This window comes from Protopterus annectens, chromosome 11.part0 (assembly GCF_019279795.1).
Source record: "Protopterus annectens isolate FY-2018-M chromosome 11.part0, PAN1.0, whole genome shotgun sequence".
NCBI classification, from domain to species: Eukaryota; Metazoa; Chordata; order Ceratodontiformes; family Protopteridae; genus Protopterus; species Protopterus annectens.
In genome coordinates, this window is record NC_056745.1 from 1,156,746,061 (window position 1) to 1,156,768,861 (window position 22,801).

Genomic DNA, 22,801 nt, shown 5'->3' on the forward strand with positions numbered 1-22,801 from the left:
TGTTATCTTTAAAATACCACGCCAACACAGGATCACAGCCGGAATAGGGGAATGTCGAAAATATCGAATGGGCTTTCTCGTGCAAACCATTTTTGACATTCCGCTCTTACACATTAATGGAAATCAATGTTATTACTCAATTTTGTTAACATTCAACATAAGCCTATTCAACAATGCCATAGTAAACCCAAATATGATCTTCAGCTGCTGAGGTCAGCCTTGCTGTGACCTGTTTGCCTCGCCTTGCAACAACAACTATAGCAAGTACTTCGCTATGATCCTCACTTTGGCGGAATCACCAATGGATGCTTTAATTCACGATTGGTCCCTGGGTCTCCTCTATGCCTATCCCCCTCTTCCTCTGATTTTGAAGTTCCTACAGAAATCAAGCAGGCTGAAGAGCTCAGTCATCCTCATTGCCCCATTCTGGCCTTGATAGGTACGGTTCTCCTTCTTCTTGTCTCACTTGAAATATCCTTCCTGGATATTGGAACCCGCTCAGGATCTCCTGTGTCATCCATCAGAAATTCAGCATCCCAATATCCACTCCCTCAAGCTGACCGCATAGTTTTGACACTTCCAGTAATAGTCAGATGGTCCAGGCTTGCTTCTCGTGTTTGTGACATTATTTTGGCATCCCAGAAGGCCTCTACCAAGAAAGTCTACAGAAGCAAATGGAAAAGATTCTCTATATGGGCTTCCAAGCAGAATATTGACCCCTTTTCAGCACCTATTTCACCCATTCTTCTTTTTCTCACTAATCTTTTTGAGGAAGGGGCTAGCTTTTCTACTGTTGGCAGCCATTTCCAACTTCCATGTAGGAAACCAGTCATTCTCTCTGGCATCTTCCAGGTTATGTAAAGCTTTCATGAAGGGAGTTTTCCTCCTGAGACCTCCAATAAAGGATCCCTCACCTCCCTGGGATCTGACGATGGTCCTTCAGGGACTGACTCAGAAACCCTTTGAACTGGCAGACAAATGTGATATGAAGTTTCTTTCCTGGAAAACAATCTCTTTAGTAGCTATCACCTCAGCTAAAAGAATGTCTGAGCTCCAGGCCTTATCGGATAAGCCTCCTTACATTATTTTCCGTAAGGACAGGGTGTTCCTATGAACCAAACCTTCCTTTCTGCCTAAAGTGGCTATTGAGACTAACATTAACCAGACCATACAATTACTTGTTTCCTTTCCAAATGTTACCAATAAGGGCAAATGTATGCTTTGTCATCTTGATGTTCATAGACAATTACATTTTTATCTTCACAGAACAAAACAGTACAGAAGTCTGATCAGCTGTTTGTATCCTTTTCCCCTAACCACTTGGGTCAGGCAGTTTCCAAAATTACTCTGGCTTAATGGAGTACTCATTGTATTTCGTTGATTTATTCAAAAAAAAGGTTTGGAGTTGCCTCGTCCTGTTAGAGCTCATTCCACTAGCTCTATAGCTACTTCATCTGCCTTTTCCTCAAGAACTTCCATTGATGGTACCTGTGTTGAAGCTACTTGGTCCGAGACTCATACGTTTGTTACACATTACAAATTAAACCTTGTCTCCAGAAGCAGTGCTTTGGCGTGTCCTTCTGTAGGGCCTACCTAGAGTCAAGTAGCTGGGGACTGATCCATTTGTGAGGAATAATGAAAAGGATGACATCAGATTTAGAAGTTATGCATTTAGCATAACTTGACATCATGTGTTGTCCATTTTCATTCTTCCTCACCTTCCCTCACAGCCATCCCCCCGGCCTAGTCACTCCTTGAAGCTTCTGTCTGATGATATTGGAACCTTTAAGTTCCTGGTTTGAGCATCACACCATTTTCCTCATATCTGCCCTGTCTCTGTAGCAGGTGAGCAATTGGGCAGCAAATTTGATCTGAGGAGTTGGAGACAGAGTAGAGCATTCTGGATAGAGGGAGGAGCTTGAGAATTGGATCTGAAGTCTTGTGTATGTGAACGAGTCAGATCCGAGGATCAGAGCCTACACCCATTCGTGAGGAAGAATAAAATGGACAACACAGATGCCAAGTTATGGTAAGTAGATAATTTCTAATTTTTATTCAATGTTTTTAACTTTATCTTTTTGTCTTTTCATTGATGTGTCTTGTGATGAATGATGCCATGTATTTTAAACTGAGTTGGTGTGCTGTATTACTATTCTGATGAAGTTTCACATTTGAAATGAAAGCACTCAATTAAATTAGTATTTTTATCTTGACTTGGCCGGTACTTTTCTTGGATTGTCGTACAGTGTCCCTCCCAGTTAGTATTTTCGGTGGTGTACTCTAATATCTGAAGTACATTTCATAGCTGGATGTTTCATGCTGACAAACAGGTTAGAGCTCGGTTGAGTGACTTGAAAATAGATTGTAAAAATGTATTTGATTCTTGTGATAGTAGTAAAATTAAAATGTTAGAAATTCAGCAGAGGAGAGATCATAATTTTTATCAAGAGTTATTGGAATCAAATAAGTTAGTAACTTACCAAAATGCTTATTAGTTAACAAGTCATTGTTTAAAATGGAATTGTCTGCTTCTATTTCTAAAGTTGCAATAAGAACAAACAGCACGAGTTATGTTCCTTCTCAATAGTGAACCAGGAAACAAGGAAATAGAAGTATTATCATATGCCAAGGATGGTAAAGAGTAACTGTTTATTCTTACTAGAAAAACTTCCAAAAAACTTCAGCTCGAACTTTTTCATCAAATAACATGACCTCATCATGAAGCAGAAAAATCATAACACCTTGTTTTAAAGAAATGCAAAAAACAATTGCTTCTTAGTAAAAACTTGCGTCACCAATTACATTTTAAATATCAGTACCAGAAATAATTAATTTTTAATTTAAAAAATATCATTTAATTTCCTAATCTAATTCAGACTTTACATTCAGTAACAATCTTATTACAATATCAAATTAAAAAAAATCAGATAAATATAAATATGAATGTATATTTGTGCCATATTTTCATCTGATGTTAAGTTTCTTGGAAGTTTTGTAATGAGAATAAATGATTATTCTTTACCACCCCTAGCATGTGATGGTACTTTTGTTGCCTTGCTTAAAGTTGCAATAAGCAACGTGCAGTCTTCTGTGAAAGAAAAAAAAAAACATTAAGTTGCAACAGAGGCAGGTAATACCACTTATGTAGTGGGGAGACCCCACAGTCATATTCTGTTCTACTAGTTGTTGTTGTGTCTTTCGGCTTATCCCGGTTAGGGGTCGCCACAGCGGAACTCCGGTCTGTTAATGTTTGGTAGTGGATTTTTACGTGCCGAGTTACCAGCCCTGACGCACAACCTTCAACGAAGGCACGCCCATTCATGCATGCCTCCACACAGAAGATGCTCTAGTTGAGAATCGAACGTGACAACGTCTTGCTGTGAGGCGACAACACTACCGCAGCACCACTACCGCGAATATATTCTGTTCTACTAGTACTGTGACGAATAGCAGTGTTACAAGGATCAGCAAGTTCCCATTTCAAGAGATACAACCATTTGACAAATATATCTTCACCCCGTATATATGTGTATGTATTATATTTATAGTAAAATACATGTGCACCCCCACAGTCACACATAGCATCAGTACTTTAATAACCCCAAATGAGGGAGAGATAAATAAAACATAGATTTATTTTTAAGGATTAAATTAAAACAGTGTACTTTGACTTTGTGCCGTTAATCTTAGAGGTAATTACATGTATGCAGTGTAACTGAACAAGTCTTTTCTCTATTAGTTCTACTGATATGTTTTAAACATTAATGCAAATTTAGTTCATATAGTAATATGAGAATTTAAGTAAAAATTAAATCTGGTGACCCTGCTGAAATATTTTACCAATTTAAGTGCATGCTGTATGAAGGGCTGTTTCTTAAAAGTTAATAGCTGACAAATGAGTAGTTTGGCCAACAAAATGCTGAGCAGTTCTAAACATTTTTGTTATAGTTGGTGAAAGCCATTATCAGCAGTGTGAGTGATTTCCTGCCTGCAGTTGCATAATAAGTCTTCATTGGTTTAGTCTTGGGTATGCAGATTTGAAAAGTTTTCAGTGTAACTGACTAGATGTACTTGCTTATCGTAGTTGATGGATTGGAAATTGGTCCAGCTGTAACTCATAAGTGGTATTCTTTCAATAGGAATTAAAGAGTCTGACACTGGTTTGGCTCCTCCAGCTCTGTGGGATTTGGCTGCTGACAAACAGACTCTACAAAGTGAACAGCCCTTACAGGTTGCAAGGTACAGTATTGTTTCCTTGAACCATACTAACTCAAATAATTCAATGGTCAGAATTCTTGCAGCAAAATGATGGTCAGTTAAGGAACATTTTATTTTCCCTGTAATAGTTATGTTTACTAAGCATTCAGTACTTTTAAAATCCAGAATTTAACTGGAATGTTGCAGCTTAATGGCAAACGGACTTGCAGATTTTATATATTTTGTTTTTTTACAGCTGGTGAAATTCAGATCAGTTTGTAAATAATTATATGTAATATCACAATGTAACTCATCACTCATTATACTTTTTCTTTATGAAATGGTAACTAGATTCCTTCAACTCTACATACCATTCTCTGAAACCTTCAAAATTTAATGCAGTGAATTGAGCCAGATGACATGTATGTTTCTTAATTTTTTTACATAGAGAATACTGATGGATGTTTGTATGTTAAGCACCCTTTTCTTTATATTTATCTGTGCTATGTATGTCTGCTTTGTTACATCTAAGATTTGTCAGTGTATACCTCTGTGTACATTGGTATTTGCTCATGTGACCTAGTTTGTGGCTGAAAAGTATCCTGTGTCAGCCTCCTCACCCACTTAACAAAGAAAATAAGTAGGTGAAAAACAGTTTTTGTCCATCTTTCCACTGAAAATATCATCATTTAATCCGACAGGCATATGCTCTTGTGGTTGTCATACTTCTTCCAGAATATTCATGATCAGTGTTCTGTTCAGGCAAAGGTTATATGCTGAATGATTATGTGTTCAGTATAACACAATAAAAAGACTGTAGCTAAGAGTTCTAAGGCTTGACATTTTTTTTTAAAGATAAAAAGTTGTAAGGCTTGTCTCCCGCTAGTTCTTTTACTTCTTCCAAAGATTGTCTCTTTAAAAGAAGGTTGTTTTTAAATATTTTTTAAGTAGAGCCCCAACTTTGTCCCACAGGGCACAAGTTTCATTAGTAGGTGTGGGCACTGAACGAGCTGTTTCAGCTGGTATTGGATCAAGTGTCTGATGCAAACTGTCCTGCTCAAGGGGAGGGTTAGGGGGTGTGACACCAGTGGGTTTCTGTTTAGTGGACACTGGGATGGGGAGGGGTCAGTATGAAAACTGCATTTATTTATGCACTTATTATTTTGGACATCCAACCTACACAATGCAGGGAACACCAGGCAGAAAGATACACATTTGGCAGTCTAAACTGTTGCAGAAGCACATACCCATTGCAACAGAGGCAGGTAATACCACAAATAAATTATAAAGTAAGGTGCAAAGCAGATGCTGTAATAAAAGACAGACTTGGTAATCTCCATCCTCTTTGTAAAGGAAAAAAAAAGCCTAGGTTAACATTTTACACAGATATTCAGTAGTCAGCATGCCATGTTCTTTTGCCAAATGCCTTTAGAACACCAAGGGTGGAAGCCACTTCCTTAGTAAGGCAGTCAGACAGCTGCTTATTATAGCTGACTACAGGATGCTGTGAAACTTCTGTATCTGAATTTCTTTATTTATTTTTTTCACTGATTTCCAGTCAGAGGCATTTTTTCCACGGCAGGGTTTGTAGAGTTAACTACCTCAACCAAAGAATAGTTATCTGTCATAGATTAGTTGAAGGGTGTTGCACCACATTTCACCAGTTATGAACTCAGAATAGTGCATAGTTATAGACCGTTGTTGAGGCTAACACACTGTCAGTTTCTCCTGTGAGTGTAGTGTGTACCACTCTTTTAATTTTTCTTGACAGTTTGCAGAGGGGTGAGAATTTTCTTTGTTATGTCATCACAGCAATCAAAGGTCTCCTACAAGTTCCAACATCAGATAGATTTATCAGTGACGCAACTCTGAAGACAGCTAATTTCAAGGATTCTTCATTCTCCAGGTGTTGAAGTTTTAAAGCTAATTTTGCAAAATGGGTTTTCTGAATAGTATTCCATGTTTTGTGAATAGATTCTACAGTGATGTGTTCTATGCTGGATGCCAAATAGAAGGCATCAAGGTGACATATAGTGTGCTTTGGCAGTACAGACTATTCGCTGTGTCTTTGACCTAAGCAAGTTAACGTTAGTTGGGGTAAGGCTTGTCCAGCTGCACTGCCATTGATGGTTATTTAACAGTACAATTAAGCTTTTTATGTAGCTTTGTTTTGATGTACCAACACAGTCTGATCTTACATAACAAAATATGTCATGTTGTTCATGGCCAAAATGGTAATTGTAGCTTTTAGGCAGTGAATAACTGAAATGGCAAAGCTTTGCAAACCACCCCATACAGTCATCCAGTTGGCAGGGGAGCAGCCATTTGATGATATTGTTTCCTTCTAGACAGCAGAATTCAGCCTAGTCAACCAGTGCAGTTTGTACACCAGCAGAGCAATGAATCTGCCTAACTGTAAACATGCTTTGTGAGTTTTGATAGTTGTTTTTCACATCTTGCCTTAAGAGAAGGGATAAGTATAGATTTAAATAAAAAACAGACAGTCCGCAGAATGAACTTTTCTCTGCTTTTGACAAATTATGGGCAAAGGACACAAAGATGCATGTTACTGAATGTTTTGGAAGCTTTTTTCTGCAAGGTTCATCAACTCCTGTAGCCAAAAGATGTATTTTTTTAACAAGAAACATCTTTCTTGAATTATCACTGATGGTGAAGGCAATTGCACATTTATATAAATGAAAACAAGCCATTTGATGTTGTCAGGCTTCACTCAATCCTTGATTGTGGACTCTGTTCCGAGCCTCTGAATCGACTTGGCCATTTCTCAAAATTACCTCAGATTTCGTTTGTCGCTTTGTGTGTCAGACATGTACAACCTTCTCTCAAGCCTTGGCTTATTGTTAAGTACGTTTTTTCCTGTTTAAAATCTCTCTCACTTTAGACTGGATACTTACTAACACCCCCCAACAAACCTATAAAACTGGCTCCCTTCCAGACGATCTAAGTGTCCACTCTTTAACATATATTATTAGGCATAAAACCAATCTAATCCTTCAAAACACAGTCAGAACATTACGTTCTAAAAAGCAATTTAACTCAGAATCCTTTCTGACAGAACTGAGACAATGTAACTGGTCTCCTCTAAAATTTCTTCCTCTCAATGATGCAGTACAGTACTTCAATTCCACATTCTTTGCTATTCTTGACCAGCACGCACCAATACGTACTATCAGGACCAAAGCCAAACCTGCCCCCTAGCTGACCAACAATACTAGACAAAAAAATCACTATCAGAAACAAATCCTGGGCAAAATGGCATAACACTAAGAATCTAGCTGACCGTGAAATCTTTAGAGAATGCAGAAATAGTACAAAAAAAGCCATCCTGACAGACAAAAAGAACTACTACCTTCATCTACAACAAGCATCCAAAAAGGAACCTAAAACATTCTGGACCAGCATTAATAATCTTCTATCCCCAGGGCAATCTATAACACCTGACCCACAAGACCCTAACCCAGAAAGTCCTACACAAACAGCTAATGCTTTCAACTCTTTCTTCACAAACAATATTCAAACTCTTGCTAGCCACCTATCTCCAGATACCTCTAAGCTACTTCCATCTTTTGCTAATCCACCCCCCCACATTTCATCTACTACCTATTCCTACTTCCTTTATCTCATCCTTACTCCAAAAACTTAAACCTACCACCCCCTCCGCAGACAGTTTTCCTGCTGAATTCCTGCAAATAGGAGCTAAAGCCATTGCCTATCCCATTTCTATTTTGATAAATAGATCTATTAATGAAGGAACTATCCCTTCAATCTGGAAGATATCTCACATCATCCCACTACACAAAGGGGGAAACTCTAGGGACTTCTCTAACTATCGTCCTATAGCACTATTATCCCCCATTGCTAAAATTTTGGAAAAATGTATCCATAAACAACGGCTAAACCACCTTCTACAAAACAACCTACTAGCCAATTGTCAGCATGGTTTTAGACCTTCCCACACTACCACCACCGCACTGCTCTCATTTACAAACTCCATCAACTTTAATTACAACGGAAATAGTCTTTCATCTGCACTCTTCATTGACTTATCTAAAGCCTTTGACATGGTGAACCACCAACTACTTCTGCACATACTGACTTCTCTTTCACTTGATACTCCTGCCATAACTTGGTTTAAATCTTACCTTGAAAACCGACAGCAGGCAGTACTTTGGAAAAATTCACTATCTGATCATCTTCCCATCTCTCTTGGGGTGCCACAAGCCTCCATCTTAGGTCCACTTCTTTTTTCCATCTTTATCAACGACCTGCAATTAGCTATCCCAAATACTATCTGTATTCAATATGCAGATGATTCTACCATTATCTGTACATCTACCTCTCAAACAGAACTCCAGTCTCTTACCCAAAAAGCCTTTAACACTGTAGAACAATGGTTCTCACATCGCTGCCTACTACTTAACCCCAAGAAAACTAAACTGCTTCTCTTCACACTTACCCGTAGGCACATCCCCTTACACTTCACTATCACATCCAATGACAGTACTATCATTTCTCCTGATGCTACCACAAAATTACTACGAATAACAATAGACAACAATCTAAACATTGACAATTATATCAACACTACTATAAAATCAGTGAACAAAAAAATAGGAACCCTCTACAGAATCAAACCCTTTCTTACTCCACTTGCAAGAACTACATTAGCCAGAACTCACCTTATCTCTACTTTACTCTATGCTTCCCCTATATACACCAATCTATCAAAGAAAAACCTCAACAAGCTAGTAATATCTTACAATAATATTGCTAGATTTGTTACAGGAGCCCCTTTTAGAACACATCACTGCTTGAACCTAAAACAACTAAGCTGGTTAGAACTTCCTAATCAGCTCAAACTTCAACAACTCATAATAGCCCATAAAACCCTGCACCAACCCTCCAAAACTCAAATACTCTCTTGCCACATCACACCTTACTATAATCAGAAACAGCTACGCTCTTCACACAAACTATTAATCAAAACCACTATATCTAATAACTCTGCAGGTGACTGCCTGTTCTCAAACTCTGTTGGAAAAATATGGAATAAATTACCCTCAGATATCTCATCTCTGACTTCTCTCCCACTTTTCAAAAGGAATCTAAAACTGCATCTCAATACAAAATGGCTATGCCCCTGTAGTAACCCAGACTAATACTATTTCTTTTCTTGTCTTCTGCCTTTTTTCCCTACTACACCCTATAACTCAACACACACTGCCTGTTCTCCAACTTTGGTGGAAAATATACTATAATCAACCCTCAGATATCTGATCCCAGACCTCTCCCCCACTTTTTACACCCATCTACACAGTACTTCTTTAGAAAGGCTATGTCCTAATAACTCTACAGGTGACTGCCTGTTCTCAAACTCTGTTGGAAACATAACGAGACTTACTCTGTTCTCCTTTTTACTTTATTTTCCTTCTACACTATTTTTTTCTCTCTCTACACTCCTTTCAGCTTTTCTTTACCTCTCATTACACTTCAGCATTCCTCTTATAAAATTTATGTATTGATTTTTTGTATTGTAATGTTCTTTGTGAAGCACATTACGTAGGTTGTAGTTTATGTATTTTTGGTTCTCAGATTGTAATATGCAATCTCCTGATTAAAAAAAAAAAAAATTTTTTCATTTACTAGTTGTTTACTGTTAGTTTTATACTTGTTATTACTTCTTTTGTAACACCTTCTGAAACCATGTAATACTCATTGGAGCTTTTCTCCCCGGGCCTCTACTGAAAATGGACATATATCCAGATAGACTAGCCCGGTCAACAAATGTAAAATAAAAAAATAAAAAAAAAATAAAAAAATAAATTTTTTGGATATTTCTGTCTTTTCCTTCCTAATAGCTCTCTTACTGTCCACCCGCTGTTCTTGTTTTAGCTTCTCCTTAGAGCGAGTATGTATTTTTCCCATTTTCTATACTACCGTTGGTAGTTTCTTCAAGTACCATTGTTGGTACATTCCTTACCTTTTTAAGGTATATTTTACTTACCATTGTTGGTATTTTCTACCCATTTTTTTTAGTTTTTTTTTTTATTTTTTACAAAAAAAACCTCTGTTTTTTAATTCTTTTCTGTTAAACTGTGTGTGTGTGACTGTTTGCATTATGTCTGAAAAACAAGTTTCTCCAGTTAAATCCTCTAAAGACACCTCTGGATTTAAAAGGTGTCAGAAATGCCAGGGTAAAATGCCCAATTCTGATGGGCATACCCTTTGTGTATATTGTTTTGGGAAGTCCACTTACAAGAAAGTTGCTCAGTTTATCACGTTTTTTCTACCCGTACACTTACTGAACATAAGAACAAATTAATACTTGAGGGTCTCCTGAAATATGATTTTGAAGAAGCCAGCAATTCATCATCCTCTTCTTCTTCTGCTAGTAAGAAAAGACCTTCTTCGCTTCCAATACCTCAGAACCGTCTAAGAAGGTTTCTAGAGTGCCTCTTTGGCACCGAATGGTATAACTGACTTGGCACCTACAAAATTATCAGAGCCGACAGCAACTTCCTCGGCACCCACAGAGATTTCGGTGCAGGAACAGTCAAAGCCGCCTTTGCTCCCAAAGACAAAATATTCACCAACTATTGACCCTTTTAAGGACAGGCCACCAAGCCCCTTCCTCGAAGTAAAACCTCCAAGTCTCCTTCGACTGCCTCAATTCGATCCACTAAGTGTCTCTCGGAACCAAACTAACACTTTCTACCCCTAAGCAATACGTAGAATAAAAAACATTATTAACTATAACCTCTTCTGACCATACTAAAACACAGACTGTAAACCAAACTAAACTCTTAGGAGTTGCAAGAGACAATGACCTGAAATTCCACTACCACATAAAACAAGTAGTCAGTAAAATGCACAAAACATAGGTAGTCTCTAGTATGTTAAACCTTATCTTACTAATCAGGTTGGGAATGTCACTGCCTCTACCCTCCTTCTTCCAATCCTCCCTTACGCTCCTCCAGCACTAGTTAATCTTCAAACCACACAACTAAATATGCATAAAATTCTATAATGAAATAGCTAGATTTGAAGCTAATATACTCTACAGAACTCATCACTGCTCTGCCCTGAAACACCTAGACCGAATAGAAGTACCACACCTCCAAACTCTGACTCAATTAGCTACCAGAAACACGCACAGGCATATCTTGATACACCAGTGTAGAAAATGTCCCTCTGTCAGTAATATCATTCAGCCATACTCCCCACAATTAACACTTTGCTCCTCTGAAAACTACTTTCTGCCAACTAAATCCAAAAACATCGCAGGTGACTCATTGCACTCCTCACATGTTGCCAAAGCATGGAATGCAATTCCACGTACTATTAAACAATCCAACAACCATAAAGCCTTTAAATATCACTTGAAACAATAACCTTAAGGACTCATGATTATACTCCTGTTGCTGTCCAGGTTAAAGCCTGTGCTGATCTAAATTTAATATTTCTGATTTACAGTCTGTGTTTTAATATGGTCAGAGGAGGTTATAGTGAATAGTGTTTTTTATTCTGCGTATTGCTTAGGGGTGAAGAGTGTTAGTTTGGTTTTACTGGGGTTTAGTAGGAGTTGAACATTGCTTAACCATGATTCTGTGGTTAAGAGAGAATTTTGTGTTGGTTGTTGAAAGCCTGTTAGATTTTTTTGGTACAGATGAGGGTAGAGTCATCAGCATACTAAATTAAGGTTGATTGCTTTTTTAGTATGGAGGTCATTGATAAACACATTAAGTAGTAAAGGGCAAATAACAGATCCTTGGGGTATTCCAGCATATACTAAAAGAAAAGATTAGGTGTTAGTTTGCCATCATGCTGGCTGAAGTGTTTCTCTGAGGTAGCTTTTAAACCAGGACAGTGTTGGCTTGCTTAGTCCTAAGCAAGAGACTTTGTGAAGTTGTTTATGGTGGGATACTTTTATATTATAGTGTGTGAACGATCCCCAGTGCAACAGTCTTGTCACATTATTGTGCCTGAGTGTGTTTCTTAAACAATCTGGAATTACAGAGCTGACATAAGTATATTTTTTGCACTTTATCTTAGTGTTCAGTGTTTCTTATCAGTACTGTACTGGTGTTATTTATTTGTTTAACAGTACTGCACTGTTATTAATTTGCTTGACTGAATTATTTACTTTTCTGTGTCTGCATTTATATATTTGCTGACCTCTGGTTGAATTTTTGTTTCCTGATTTTTTGCTGAAATTTTTTATTTCTGTTTTAAGGCATTTGGCACACCACTGTAGCTTGGACTAACTGGTTCCACATATGGGATCTTTTACAACTTTCTGGGGCAGCAGGGAGTTTGTGGTGAACTCATTCCAGAGTGGAAAACTGGTCAAACAGCTTCTGTGTTATCTGATTGCCTCAAGGTGTGGCTTTGTAAGGGTCTTTTACCTTACTGGTATAAAAATATTACCTTTGTGTGAATTTTCTGCTTATTTTGCTAGAAGCTCCATTGTGCATGACTGAGAGTGTTTCTTAAACAATCTGGAATTACAGAGCTGACATAAGTATATTTTTGCACTTTACGTAACTGTTGGGTGTTTCTTATCAGTACTGCACTGTTTTTATTTAGTTGCTTAACGGTACTGAATTGGCTTTATCTATTTGCTTAACAGTACTGCACTGTTTATATTTAATTTCTTGACTGAATTATTTACTTTTCTGTGTCTGCATTTATATATTTGCTGACCTCTGGTTGAATTTTTGTTTTTCTCCCACCCAACTGCTGTTGTGTTCTTAAAGTTGGTGGCTTTTGCTGTTGCCAGCCCCTACTGTAAATTTGATCTGGGGCACTCCTCCCAGTCCCATCTCATTAGCTGATTCTACCTAATACAAAGATCATTTGGGAAGGGCAAACCCCTTAGTTCCTTAACCTTGAATTATCTTCTGTTCCTAATCTCTTCCTTTCCATTTTACCAACAAAAAAACACTTTATTCAGTTGCTTTTACTGTATTTGTGTTTCTTTCTCCTGCTCTCTTACTTCATCTTGCTTTTTCTGCTACTTGTTGCTGCTTGTTCTCTAAAGTGTTCTATTGGATCTTTTCTGTTGCAGTTATTGCTGCTTGTTTTTTTATCCTATTAAAATTGTAAGTGTTATTCTAAGCCTCTTAGTTTTGGTTTAAGTACTTGGGCTTCAGGCCCACCCCTTACAGTGGATATAAAAAGTGTACACACCCCTGTTAAAATGCCAGGTTTTTGTAATATAAAAAATGAGTTCACAATAAATCACTTCAAAACTTTTCCCACCTTTAATGTGACCTATAACCTGTACAATTCAATTGAAAAACAAACACATTTGTTAGGGGAAAAATATAAAAAATAAAAAACACACAATAAGCTGGTTGCATAAGTGTGCACACCCTTAAACTAATACTTTGTTGGAACACCTTTTGATTTAATTACAGCATTCAGTCTTCTTGGGTAGGAGTCTATCAAAATGGCACATCTTGACTTGGCAATGTTTGCACACTTTTCCTTGCAAAGGTGCTCCAAATCTGTCAGATTGAGAGGGCATCTCTTGTGCACAGCCCTCTTCAGGTTACCCCACAGATGTTCTATTGGATTTAGGTCAGGGCTCTGGCTGGGCCATTCCAAAACTTTAATTTTCTTCTGGTGAAGGGAGGTTTGACCCTTAATGTCATCCATACTATATTATTTTTACTGGTTTACCTTTATAATGTCGATCACGTATTACCGAACGGCCACATCACCAAACCGTTTCCGCGAAACCGGAACCATGAAAACTTTCAAATGTTGAAAGAACTTCGAATTTCGACATTTCCGACTGCGCCACACCTACAAACAAGTGCTAACATGCGTCAAAAAGGGGTCGAGATTTTGCAGTTCGAAAATTCAGTGTCTGAAGTTTTGTGAAGTTGCAGTTCGGTGTTCGCAGAAGCGAGTTCGACATTCTGGATGCCGTCATTATAAAGGTAAACCATTTTTACTCTTAGGTCAATCTGATTTTAAAAAGAAACTCTCATCTCTGATGTTGTCTTTTTGATCTGTTCCTCAATGTGTGGGTCTCAGATCTGACCTTGGATTCAGCTTCGGCCTCTTCTAAGCTTTGGCTCCATTACTCAAGCTTCTCCTCCTTACCCATAATCCCTGTACAGAGTGAGCTACATTAGATCTTGTTTGCCACCATAAGCATTTGACGGATCTTGGTGCTCAAGAGCATGTTTCAAGAAATATAGCTGAAATAGATAAGTACTTTTCTTTTGAGCTATTTTTTCATATACTCTCTTTTGGCGTTTACCCCCTATTTCTTTTTCTCTCTCTTTTTTTTTTTTACTTGTTTCTGGGGCTTAATTAATTTAAAAAAGTAGTAGTATGTATACCAAGGTTTAGTTTTTTTCTTCTAGTATAGTTTCTCATAAATGGAATCTTTAATTTTAAACTTTGTTGTCTTTGAGGATGGCAGATAAGCCCTCCAGAGTCAAAAAAATGCATATCTTGTTTTCACAGATTACCAAATTTGGACATACATAAGTGTGTGTATTGCTTAGGGCTTTTCCACTTAAACATTTGGCTGCTTTTTCTGCAAAGCTTTTGGACAATGAGCTCTTGTAGAAAAAAGATATATGCTCATTCTGAAGGGGTTTCCTTCAGTCTAACAAAGGAGAAAAAACCCTCTTTGGGATAGGGGAAGTCTGTGGCTGCTTCTACTTCCCCCTCTACATCTTTTTCTTCTTCTTCTTCAAAAAAGAGGTCTGATAAACCCAGAGAGAAGTTAGAATAAGGCAGAAAGAAAAAAGAAAAAGACAAAGAGAGATGAAAATCAGTAAAAAAAAAATCTCTGGATGTGACACCCTTTTGTTGGCTCAGTAAGTAAGATTTCTAGACCTTTAGAGCCAACACTCTTTTCAGATCCAATAGCTTTTGGATCCTTAAGACTGCCTATATTTTCTCCAGGTTGTATCTCACCTAGGCTCCGGTCTCCTGTTTTGTAGGATAGACCCCATTACCCCCCCCCCCCCAGGCCACCTTCGTCAAGTTCTTCTCTGAGCTCAGCAAGGTCTTTTCAGAGCCTCTCCGAAGCTGATGTGGACAGGATGATGAGGAGATTCCTTCAGACCCAGATCCATTTAGGGGTACTCCCAGCACTGACCACTGTTGGATCCAGAAGAACAACTTCTTCCCCTCACTCCTTAATGTCTCCTTCTTCAATCTGACCTCTTGGGTTGGAGCCCCCAGACCCAAGTCTTAGCCAGGGCAGATCTGTATCGGAGTTTAGACTCTTAGGGTGTTTCGACTCTGAGTTCTGTAACAAACTAGACTCTGATCTTTTTAGAGCTGTTGATGTCTCAGACCTGAAATGTTAGTGTTGACTGTGACAGGGTAGGATCGGATCTGAGGTCTTTGGATCCTTTCTTCCATCTAAGGATATCAGCGCTTGATAGTTCGCCTCCAGTGACAGCCCTGGATCCTAGCCAAACTTGTTGTAGGGTTTAGCCACCTTCGGGAGTTTTGGCTTCAACAGCGAGGCTCCATAGATCCGTGTTAAGCTTGACATTCAAGGCTTTTGACAGAGTACTCGTTCAACCTAAAGAGAGGTCTATCCTTTCAGAACCAGATCCAACCCTCCATCATAGGATTTCCCAGGGTCTGCAGCCTATTCTCCTTGTCTCGTCGAGAACCTGTTTCTAGGAACATTGAATCTGTTCTACCAAGAGAGACAATGTCAGTTTCTGAATCCTCTCCTAAATAACCCACATAAGAGGTTCACAGAAAACACAAGTGTAAGAGGAGACACTTGGATTCTCCTGAGAAATCCCCTCCCACTTCCACTGATTTTGATGAGGGATAAGGTTCTCCCATATTCCCCTTGAGGATGTCTGATTGAGAGAGCTTTTCGAACTTCTCAGACAGAAATGAGGTTAGTCCTCCCAGGGGCCTCTGCCAAAGGAATAAGTTTTTCTTGAGGCATTTGGTTCTTGCCCATCTATTTCTTGGGTAGGTCTCTGGCCGATGAGATGGTAGACGTAATCTACTCCCGGGTGTGGAAAGAACTGGATGCTGCTGAGCCTATTCTTAAAAAGCCAGACAAGTTTTTGTTTGATCCCAAAGACTGTCCCCATTAGAGCAGTAGTCCTGTGGTAAATTCTGTGATAGTGGCACACGTTCCTGTGTCCATTCACCAAGTAGGGAATCGCATGTGTTGGACTGGTTTGAGGAAGCGGGTCTACTCCTCATCTTTTTAGGTGAAAGTGCTTAATAACTTGGCACATATCACTCGTTTCCAGAGGGTTTTGACAAAGGAAATTGCCAAATCTTTCCCAGGGACCTTGTCTGCGGATCAAAGAAAATCCATTGATTCACAGTTGGCTATCCTAGAGTCACTGTGTATTGCCTCTATGCACATTATCTCTAATGCCATAGAGGGTCCATCTAGAACAGCTAATGCAAGTATTTCCATAAGAATGCATGCCTGTATGTGGCTATGAGATTTTGCTGAATATTTCAAGACTTCCTTCATTAATGCCTCCATATGATGGATCAACTCTGTTACTCTTTTTGGTCCAACAGTTAGAGAGACTATTTCAAGAAGTGAGAAAGATGACAAAAAAAAGTGAGAAGGATGGTAAATACCTATCTGCCATAGGGATCAAGTCCTTTACTCCTCAAAGGACCTTCTCTAGAAACTAGAAGGGAGGAAAGAGAATTTGGTTTTGTAAATCCCAAAGCATTGCATCTGACACTTCTGGAGAAAGAGCTCCCCAAGCCTCCCCAGAGGAGGAAACTGCTATAATGGACATTGCCCAATGGGGCTGAGGTGGTCTGCAAATCCAAGGCTTCATGGTCATTTCTCAGAGAAGCCTTTCCAGAGCTCCTAAATGATTGCCAGACTGTCGCACTCTGGAGGCAGCCGAGGGTGCTTATCCCTGCACCCAGGAACTTGAGTGTTCATCAGTCAAGATACATGACTCCAGAGAATTATAACCAAAGGCTATTTCATTCCCTTCCACACTTTTCCTTTGTGCCCAAAAAGAAATCCCAAAGTTCCACCCTCATAAAGGGAAGAAGCTTCATAAATAAGGAAGTTTCTAAGAAATCAAGTCATCCAGGAGGTCCCCACAGACCAGAGAAGATCCAGAATTTACACAAGATTCTTTTTAGTACCCCCAAAAAAACAAAACTGGGACTCAAGGCCAATTTTGGACCTAAGTTGCGTGAACAAGTTTATGAGGCAAGCAGAATTCCAAATTTTCATAGTTCAGTCCATTCTTCCCTTGCTGAGGAAGAATGACTAGATGTGTTTTACAGATGTTCAGGATGTGTACTATCACATTAAAATGGACAGATGTGCCATAAGTACTTTTGCTTCTGGCTTTAAGCCAGTCATTTCCAGTCCGGATTTCTGCTGTTTGGTCTCACCACAGCCTCCCCAAGGTTTTACCAAGTGTATGGCAGTAGTGGCAGCTTGTCTTTGCCTGTAGGGTTTCCATCTCTTCTTGTATTTGAACAACCGGTTCATCACAGCCCCTTCCAGGAATCTATTTGTTAAAGCTAGGGACACTTTTCTGTATTTGTGCGTAGACTTTGGGATTACAGTGAATCTAAAAATATCCAAGCTACAACCAGTCCAGTCTCTAGAGTTCATCGGAGCACCTGCTAGACAGGGGTCCAGGGAAGTAAATAGTGTGGGAAGAAATAGCCAGGGAATTGTTATGGCTAGGCTTGTATAGGCCCTAGGGCTGATAGCCTAGTACCAACCTATGAACTTTGGACTTCAGGTAGCAAAACTGCATGCGAGTTCTTCAGGTGGACTCTGGTGGTTTAGTGGCCAAACATAAAACAACCCATGTCTTTTCTAGTAATTCTAAAGAACCTTTGCAGAGCTCACATACAGTGGTAGCTAGACTCTCTGAATGCTCTACAGGGACACCCTTTAATCCCCGCCCCTCCAAGCCACAGTTATCATGGAAGCTCCCCAGTTGGGGTGGGGGCATTATCTAGAAAAGACTGCCCAAGGCCCATAGTCCCAAACAGAGTCCAGTCTACACATTAACATTTTGGAGATGAGAGCAGTTCTCTTAGCTTTGTAGACCTTTCAGGACATTTTCCCTTTTGGTGTGATGCCTATTCAGACAGACAACCTGGCAGTTGTTTGGTACATCAACAAACAGGGAGGAACCAGATCCTTTGTGTCGAGAGTCTATGAGAGTGTGGCATTGGCTGATATCTTCTCATCGCTTTCTAATCGCACTACATATCCTGGAAAAATTCATTATCCCTGCAGGTGGGTTGAGCAGGTCTGTTCTACTCCCTCACGAGTGGACCCACAATTCATTAGTAATGGAGCAGATTTTTGGCCATTGGGGCCAACATTATTTCATCCTCTTTGTCTCTCCCCACAACAACAAAAGCAACAAATTCTTTGCTGTAATTCCTTAAGAGGGGGAGTCACCCAAAGATGCTTTAACATACCTTTACTTCTTCCCCCAATGCCCCTGATTCCTAAGTTTCTTCAGATAGCTTCTGAGATGAAGATCACTTCATCCACATAGCCCCTTACTGGCCTCAGTGAGTCTAATTTCCTTTCCTCTGCCCTAATCTAGTCTACCATCCCTGGTTGTTGGGGTTGGACCAAGAGCGTCTTTCTCACCTATCAGGGTTGCCTTGCCCAAGCATTCATTGCCTCAAACTGACCACATGATTTCTCCAAATTCCAATTATGGTTCTACAGTCCAAGTTTTCATCTTCAGTTGTCCACATTTTGTCTTACTCTTCCCAAAAATCCCTCTACTTGGAGAGTTTACAAGAACAAATGGAAAAAGTTTTCTATTTGGGCAGTTGTAAAAAGTGTTGGTCCTTTCTCAGCTCCTCTTCCAGCAGTTTTGAACTTCCTCTCCCATCTTTTTCAATGTGGAGCCACCTACTCCAACATCAAAGTACAGTTAGCTGTTATATCCTCTTTCCATGTGGGTGAAAATCATACACCCATATCATTTCTTAGATTATCCAAGGCTTTCCTTCAAAGAACTTTTTTTCTATGCCCACCATTTAGACATTCAGTTCCAGTCTTGGACATTACTGTTTTACTGCAAGCATTGACTGAACCTTCATTTGAACCTGCTGCTACTGTTGAAGTTTTCGTCATGGAAGACCATATTTCTGATGGCTGTCACTTCTGTCAGGAGAATTAGTGAGTTGCATTCCTTGTCCTCAAAGCCTTCTTACCTAATTTTTCACAAAGACAGAATGGTCCTGAAAATCAATCCATCTTTTCTTCCTAAGGTGATTTCTGAATCATTCATTAATCAGTCCATAAATCTTCCAGTGTTCTTTCCAAATTTTTTGAACAAGGGTGAATATACTTTGCATTTGATAAATGTTCGTCAGTTACATTTTTATTTACATTGGAAAAACCTATCAGGTGATCTGGTCAGCAAAATCAGCAAGCAAATGAGAGTAGTATTACTGGAATTGAATTAATCCACAAGTCTTGGTGAGTACCTACAAGAGATGGACCCTTTTTTTTTTATAAAATCTAACCAAGATAACACAGATGTATAGGCTGTATTTTATATAGCATATATCATGGACATAAGTAGGTTAAAAAATAAAGATAGCTGGGTGCCCAAGTCTCAGGATGAAAAAGTGCCCAGTCCTAGCAGGAACACTGGTGCCAGGACTGGAAAAATGATAGTATAGAATCCTCAATACACATAAACATTCCTACAATGGGGTTAGGCCAGGCTTATGGGGAGGATGGCACCCCTATTGTAGAAGGAAGTAGTACTCCACAAAAAACACAAACACTGATAGGCCAAAAAAGAGCCATAAAGATGGTAGAGTGGATTTTAGAGGGTAAGAAAGAATTATGTATTGTTACTATTATGCAAGAAGCCTAGAATTTCTGGATAGAAATATGCAAAATGATTGAGAGAAATTAGAGGAAAGCAAAATACTTGCGCAAGAAAAACTGTTAAGAGCATCAAATGCAAATGTGTGTTCATTAGTACAACAGATTCATGAAAAACCTTATGCAAATGAAGAAACCTTGGGCCATTTGGAAAAAGAAGCAACCAAGGAAGTGCGAAAATAAAAAGAACAAAAATCTAGCGATTTTTGAAAGGTATAAAAAAGAAACATGGACATGAGAAAGAAAGAGAGACCTGATGTGGTGCAATATTTATGTAAAGGAGAAAGCTAAACTAAACAATACAAAAAAAATCAGCTCCAAAGGTATTTGTACAGAAATGCAGAAAAGGTACTCAGAAGTGGAAAATTTCACAGTACAAAAAATAAGATCACAAAGGGGTATGCGAGCAGAAGGTTAGTAACACAGAAGTTAAACAAATAGAAGCTGAAGTTATGGAATACTTGCAAAGTGAATGATTTAGTGTATAAAATCTAATACAGGTTATGTCACAGCATTATGGAATAACGAGTTCCCAAAATAAAGAGAAATTAAGGAGAAACAGGAGGTACTGGATACAACTGAAGAAGAAATATGGACATGGGAATGAAAAAAGATTTAATGTGGTGCAATATTTATGAAAACGAAAAAGCTAAACTAATCAATACAAAAAGCAACATCAAAGATGTATTTGAAGAGAAATACAGGCAAAGGCATCCAGATATGGACAATTTTACAGCTCAAATGAATAAGAAAATGAAGGGGAAAGTAGAAAATAGGATTAGTAATGGAGAAGGTAAAGAAATAGAAACTAAAGTTATGGATTACATAAGAAGTGAAGGATTTAGTTTAAAAAATTAAACCGTGGTACATCACAGCATAATAGAACAGTGAGTCACCAAATTAAGGAGAACTCAGTGGAATGGGAAGCATCTGATTAGTTGCTGTATGAAGACACTTTGGAGCCTTCAGTAGGAAACCAGTACAGATGTTCAGTTGGAGTTGCACAGCAAGGGAAAGAACAGGAAATGGTGGCAACCCTGATGCAATGTTGTAGAGTGATAGGCCAGTGAGCTCCCATATCAAAGAGGAACGGATGACACAGGATGAAGCTGAAGATAATGTGTCACAGAAAGATGTTCTTGAACTTGCTCTAGAATGCCCGAAGGAAATGGAGAACAAAGAATATGCCATTAGTTTAGAAGAAAATGATCTAAGGGAAGAGTTACTTGATTTAATAGAAATGGATAAACATATTAAAATTAGTGAAAGAAATAGATTACAAAAAGTCAATAAGACCCGGAATGTTAGAAGATTTATAAAACAAATGAAAACCGTAATCAAGACTATTCACAGAAATTCATGTGATAGAACTAAATAGGATATATTACAGTGCAGTTAAATTAATAACAGATAAAGTCTTTTACCACAAAAACACAGGGCAATAAGGGAAAGGAAGGGAAAAAAAATCAAATGCCATCATGGAAATATCGAATAGAGACTATAAAGCAATTAAGACAAGAAGTGTCACTGTTAGAATACAGAAGATGGTGGAGATCAACAAAAATATTTAGAAAGATAGATGTGATAAAAGCAACACGCAATATCAGAACAGACCAGGATCTATCATACACTATTGCAAGTAGTAAACTAAAGATATCAGCACAGGCAGAAAAACACAAAAGATATGCAGATAAACATAAAGGAAAAGTGCAAAATAAGCAATGCATTGATGACTCAAAAATGTTTTATGGAGAACTGGGAAACAAGGCAAAAGAAATATAAATGCCACCAAAAAAGAAGAAATAGACACATTTTGGAGAAATATCTATGAAGACTCTGTGAAACATAACAGAGATGCTGAATGAAAAGAAGAAATAAAAGAAACAGTAAGAAGTTCAAATGTATAGATTATGAAATGGGATGAAGTAATGGACAGAGAAATTGAAACAAAATTTAAAAAAAGCTCCTATTTGGAAAACCTCAGATCTAGATGCAGTACCTAACTTTTGGCTAAAAGTATTAACATCCTTACATGAAGATTTAGCCCTGAGTAGAAACTATTATTGGCGCATCCCAAACAGAAATCAACCTGGTTAACTACAGTAAAACCAATACTCCTTCTTAAGAGTGAACCTACAAGCTATCCTAAAAACTGTAGACCAATAACTTGCCTTCTGACGATGTATAAACTCTGTATTGGAATTGATCCTGGCAGAGTTTATATTAATTTAGAAGAAAACTCAATCATGGCAAAAGGGTAATAAAAGAAAGTCCTATGGAACAAAGGATCATTTGTTGTTAAATAAAATCATTTTGGAAAATTGTAAAAAGGGGAAGAATCTAAGTATGGCATGGCTGGACTAGAAAAAAGCATTTGACAGTATCTCACATTCATGGATAAGAGTGCCTGCAGATGTATAAGATATGCCCTCCGTTGATTGATTACATTACAGTGACCATAAAACAGTAGGAAATACTTTGCAGTTAAGCCACAATAAAGGACAAATTATTATTTCAGGGATACAAATTCAAAGGGGGATATTCCAGGGTGACTATTTGTTACAGCTGCTCTATTGTCCTGCCATTAACCCATTAAGGTGTCTACCTAGCAGATGAGGTAATGGTTACAGTTCGGCTCTCAGAAAATAACAAAGTGTAAAGACTTCTTGTATTCTTTTTGTGAATGATTAAAAACTGTAT

General features: G+C 38.4%; 1 protein-coding gene across 1 annotated transcript in view; it reads left to right on the forward strand.

Moving 5' to 3' along the window:
- Positions 1-22,801, forward strand: part of LOC122815754 (26S proteasome regulatory subunit 7) — a 583,850-nt gene that overhangs the window by 102,316 nt on the left and 458,733 nt on the right. The window contains exon 4 of the mRNA XM_044088516.1: positions 4,140-4,239. Within this exon, the coding sequence (XP_043944451.1) occupies positions 4,140-4,239 (100 nt within the window). The remainder of the gene's footprint in view (positions 1-4,139; positions 4,240-22,801) is intronic.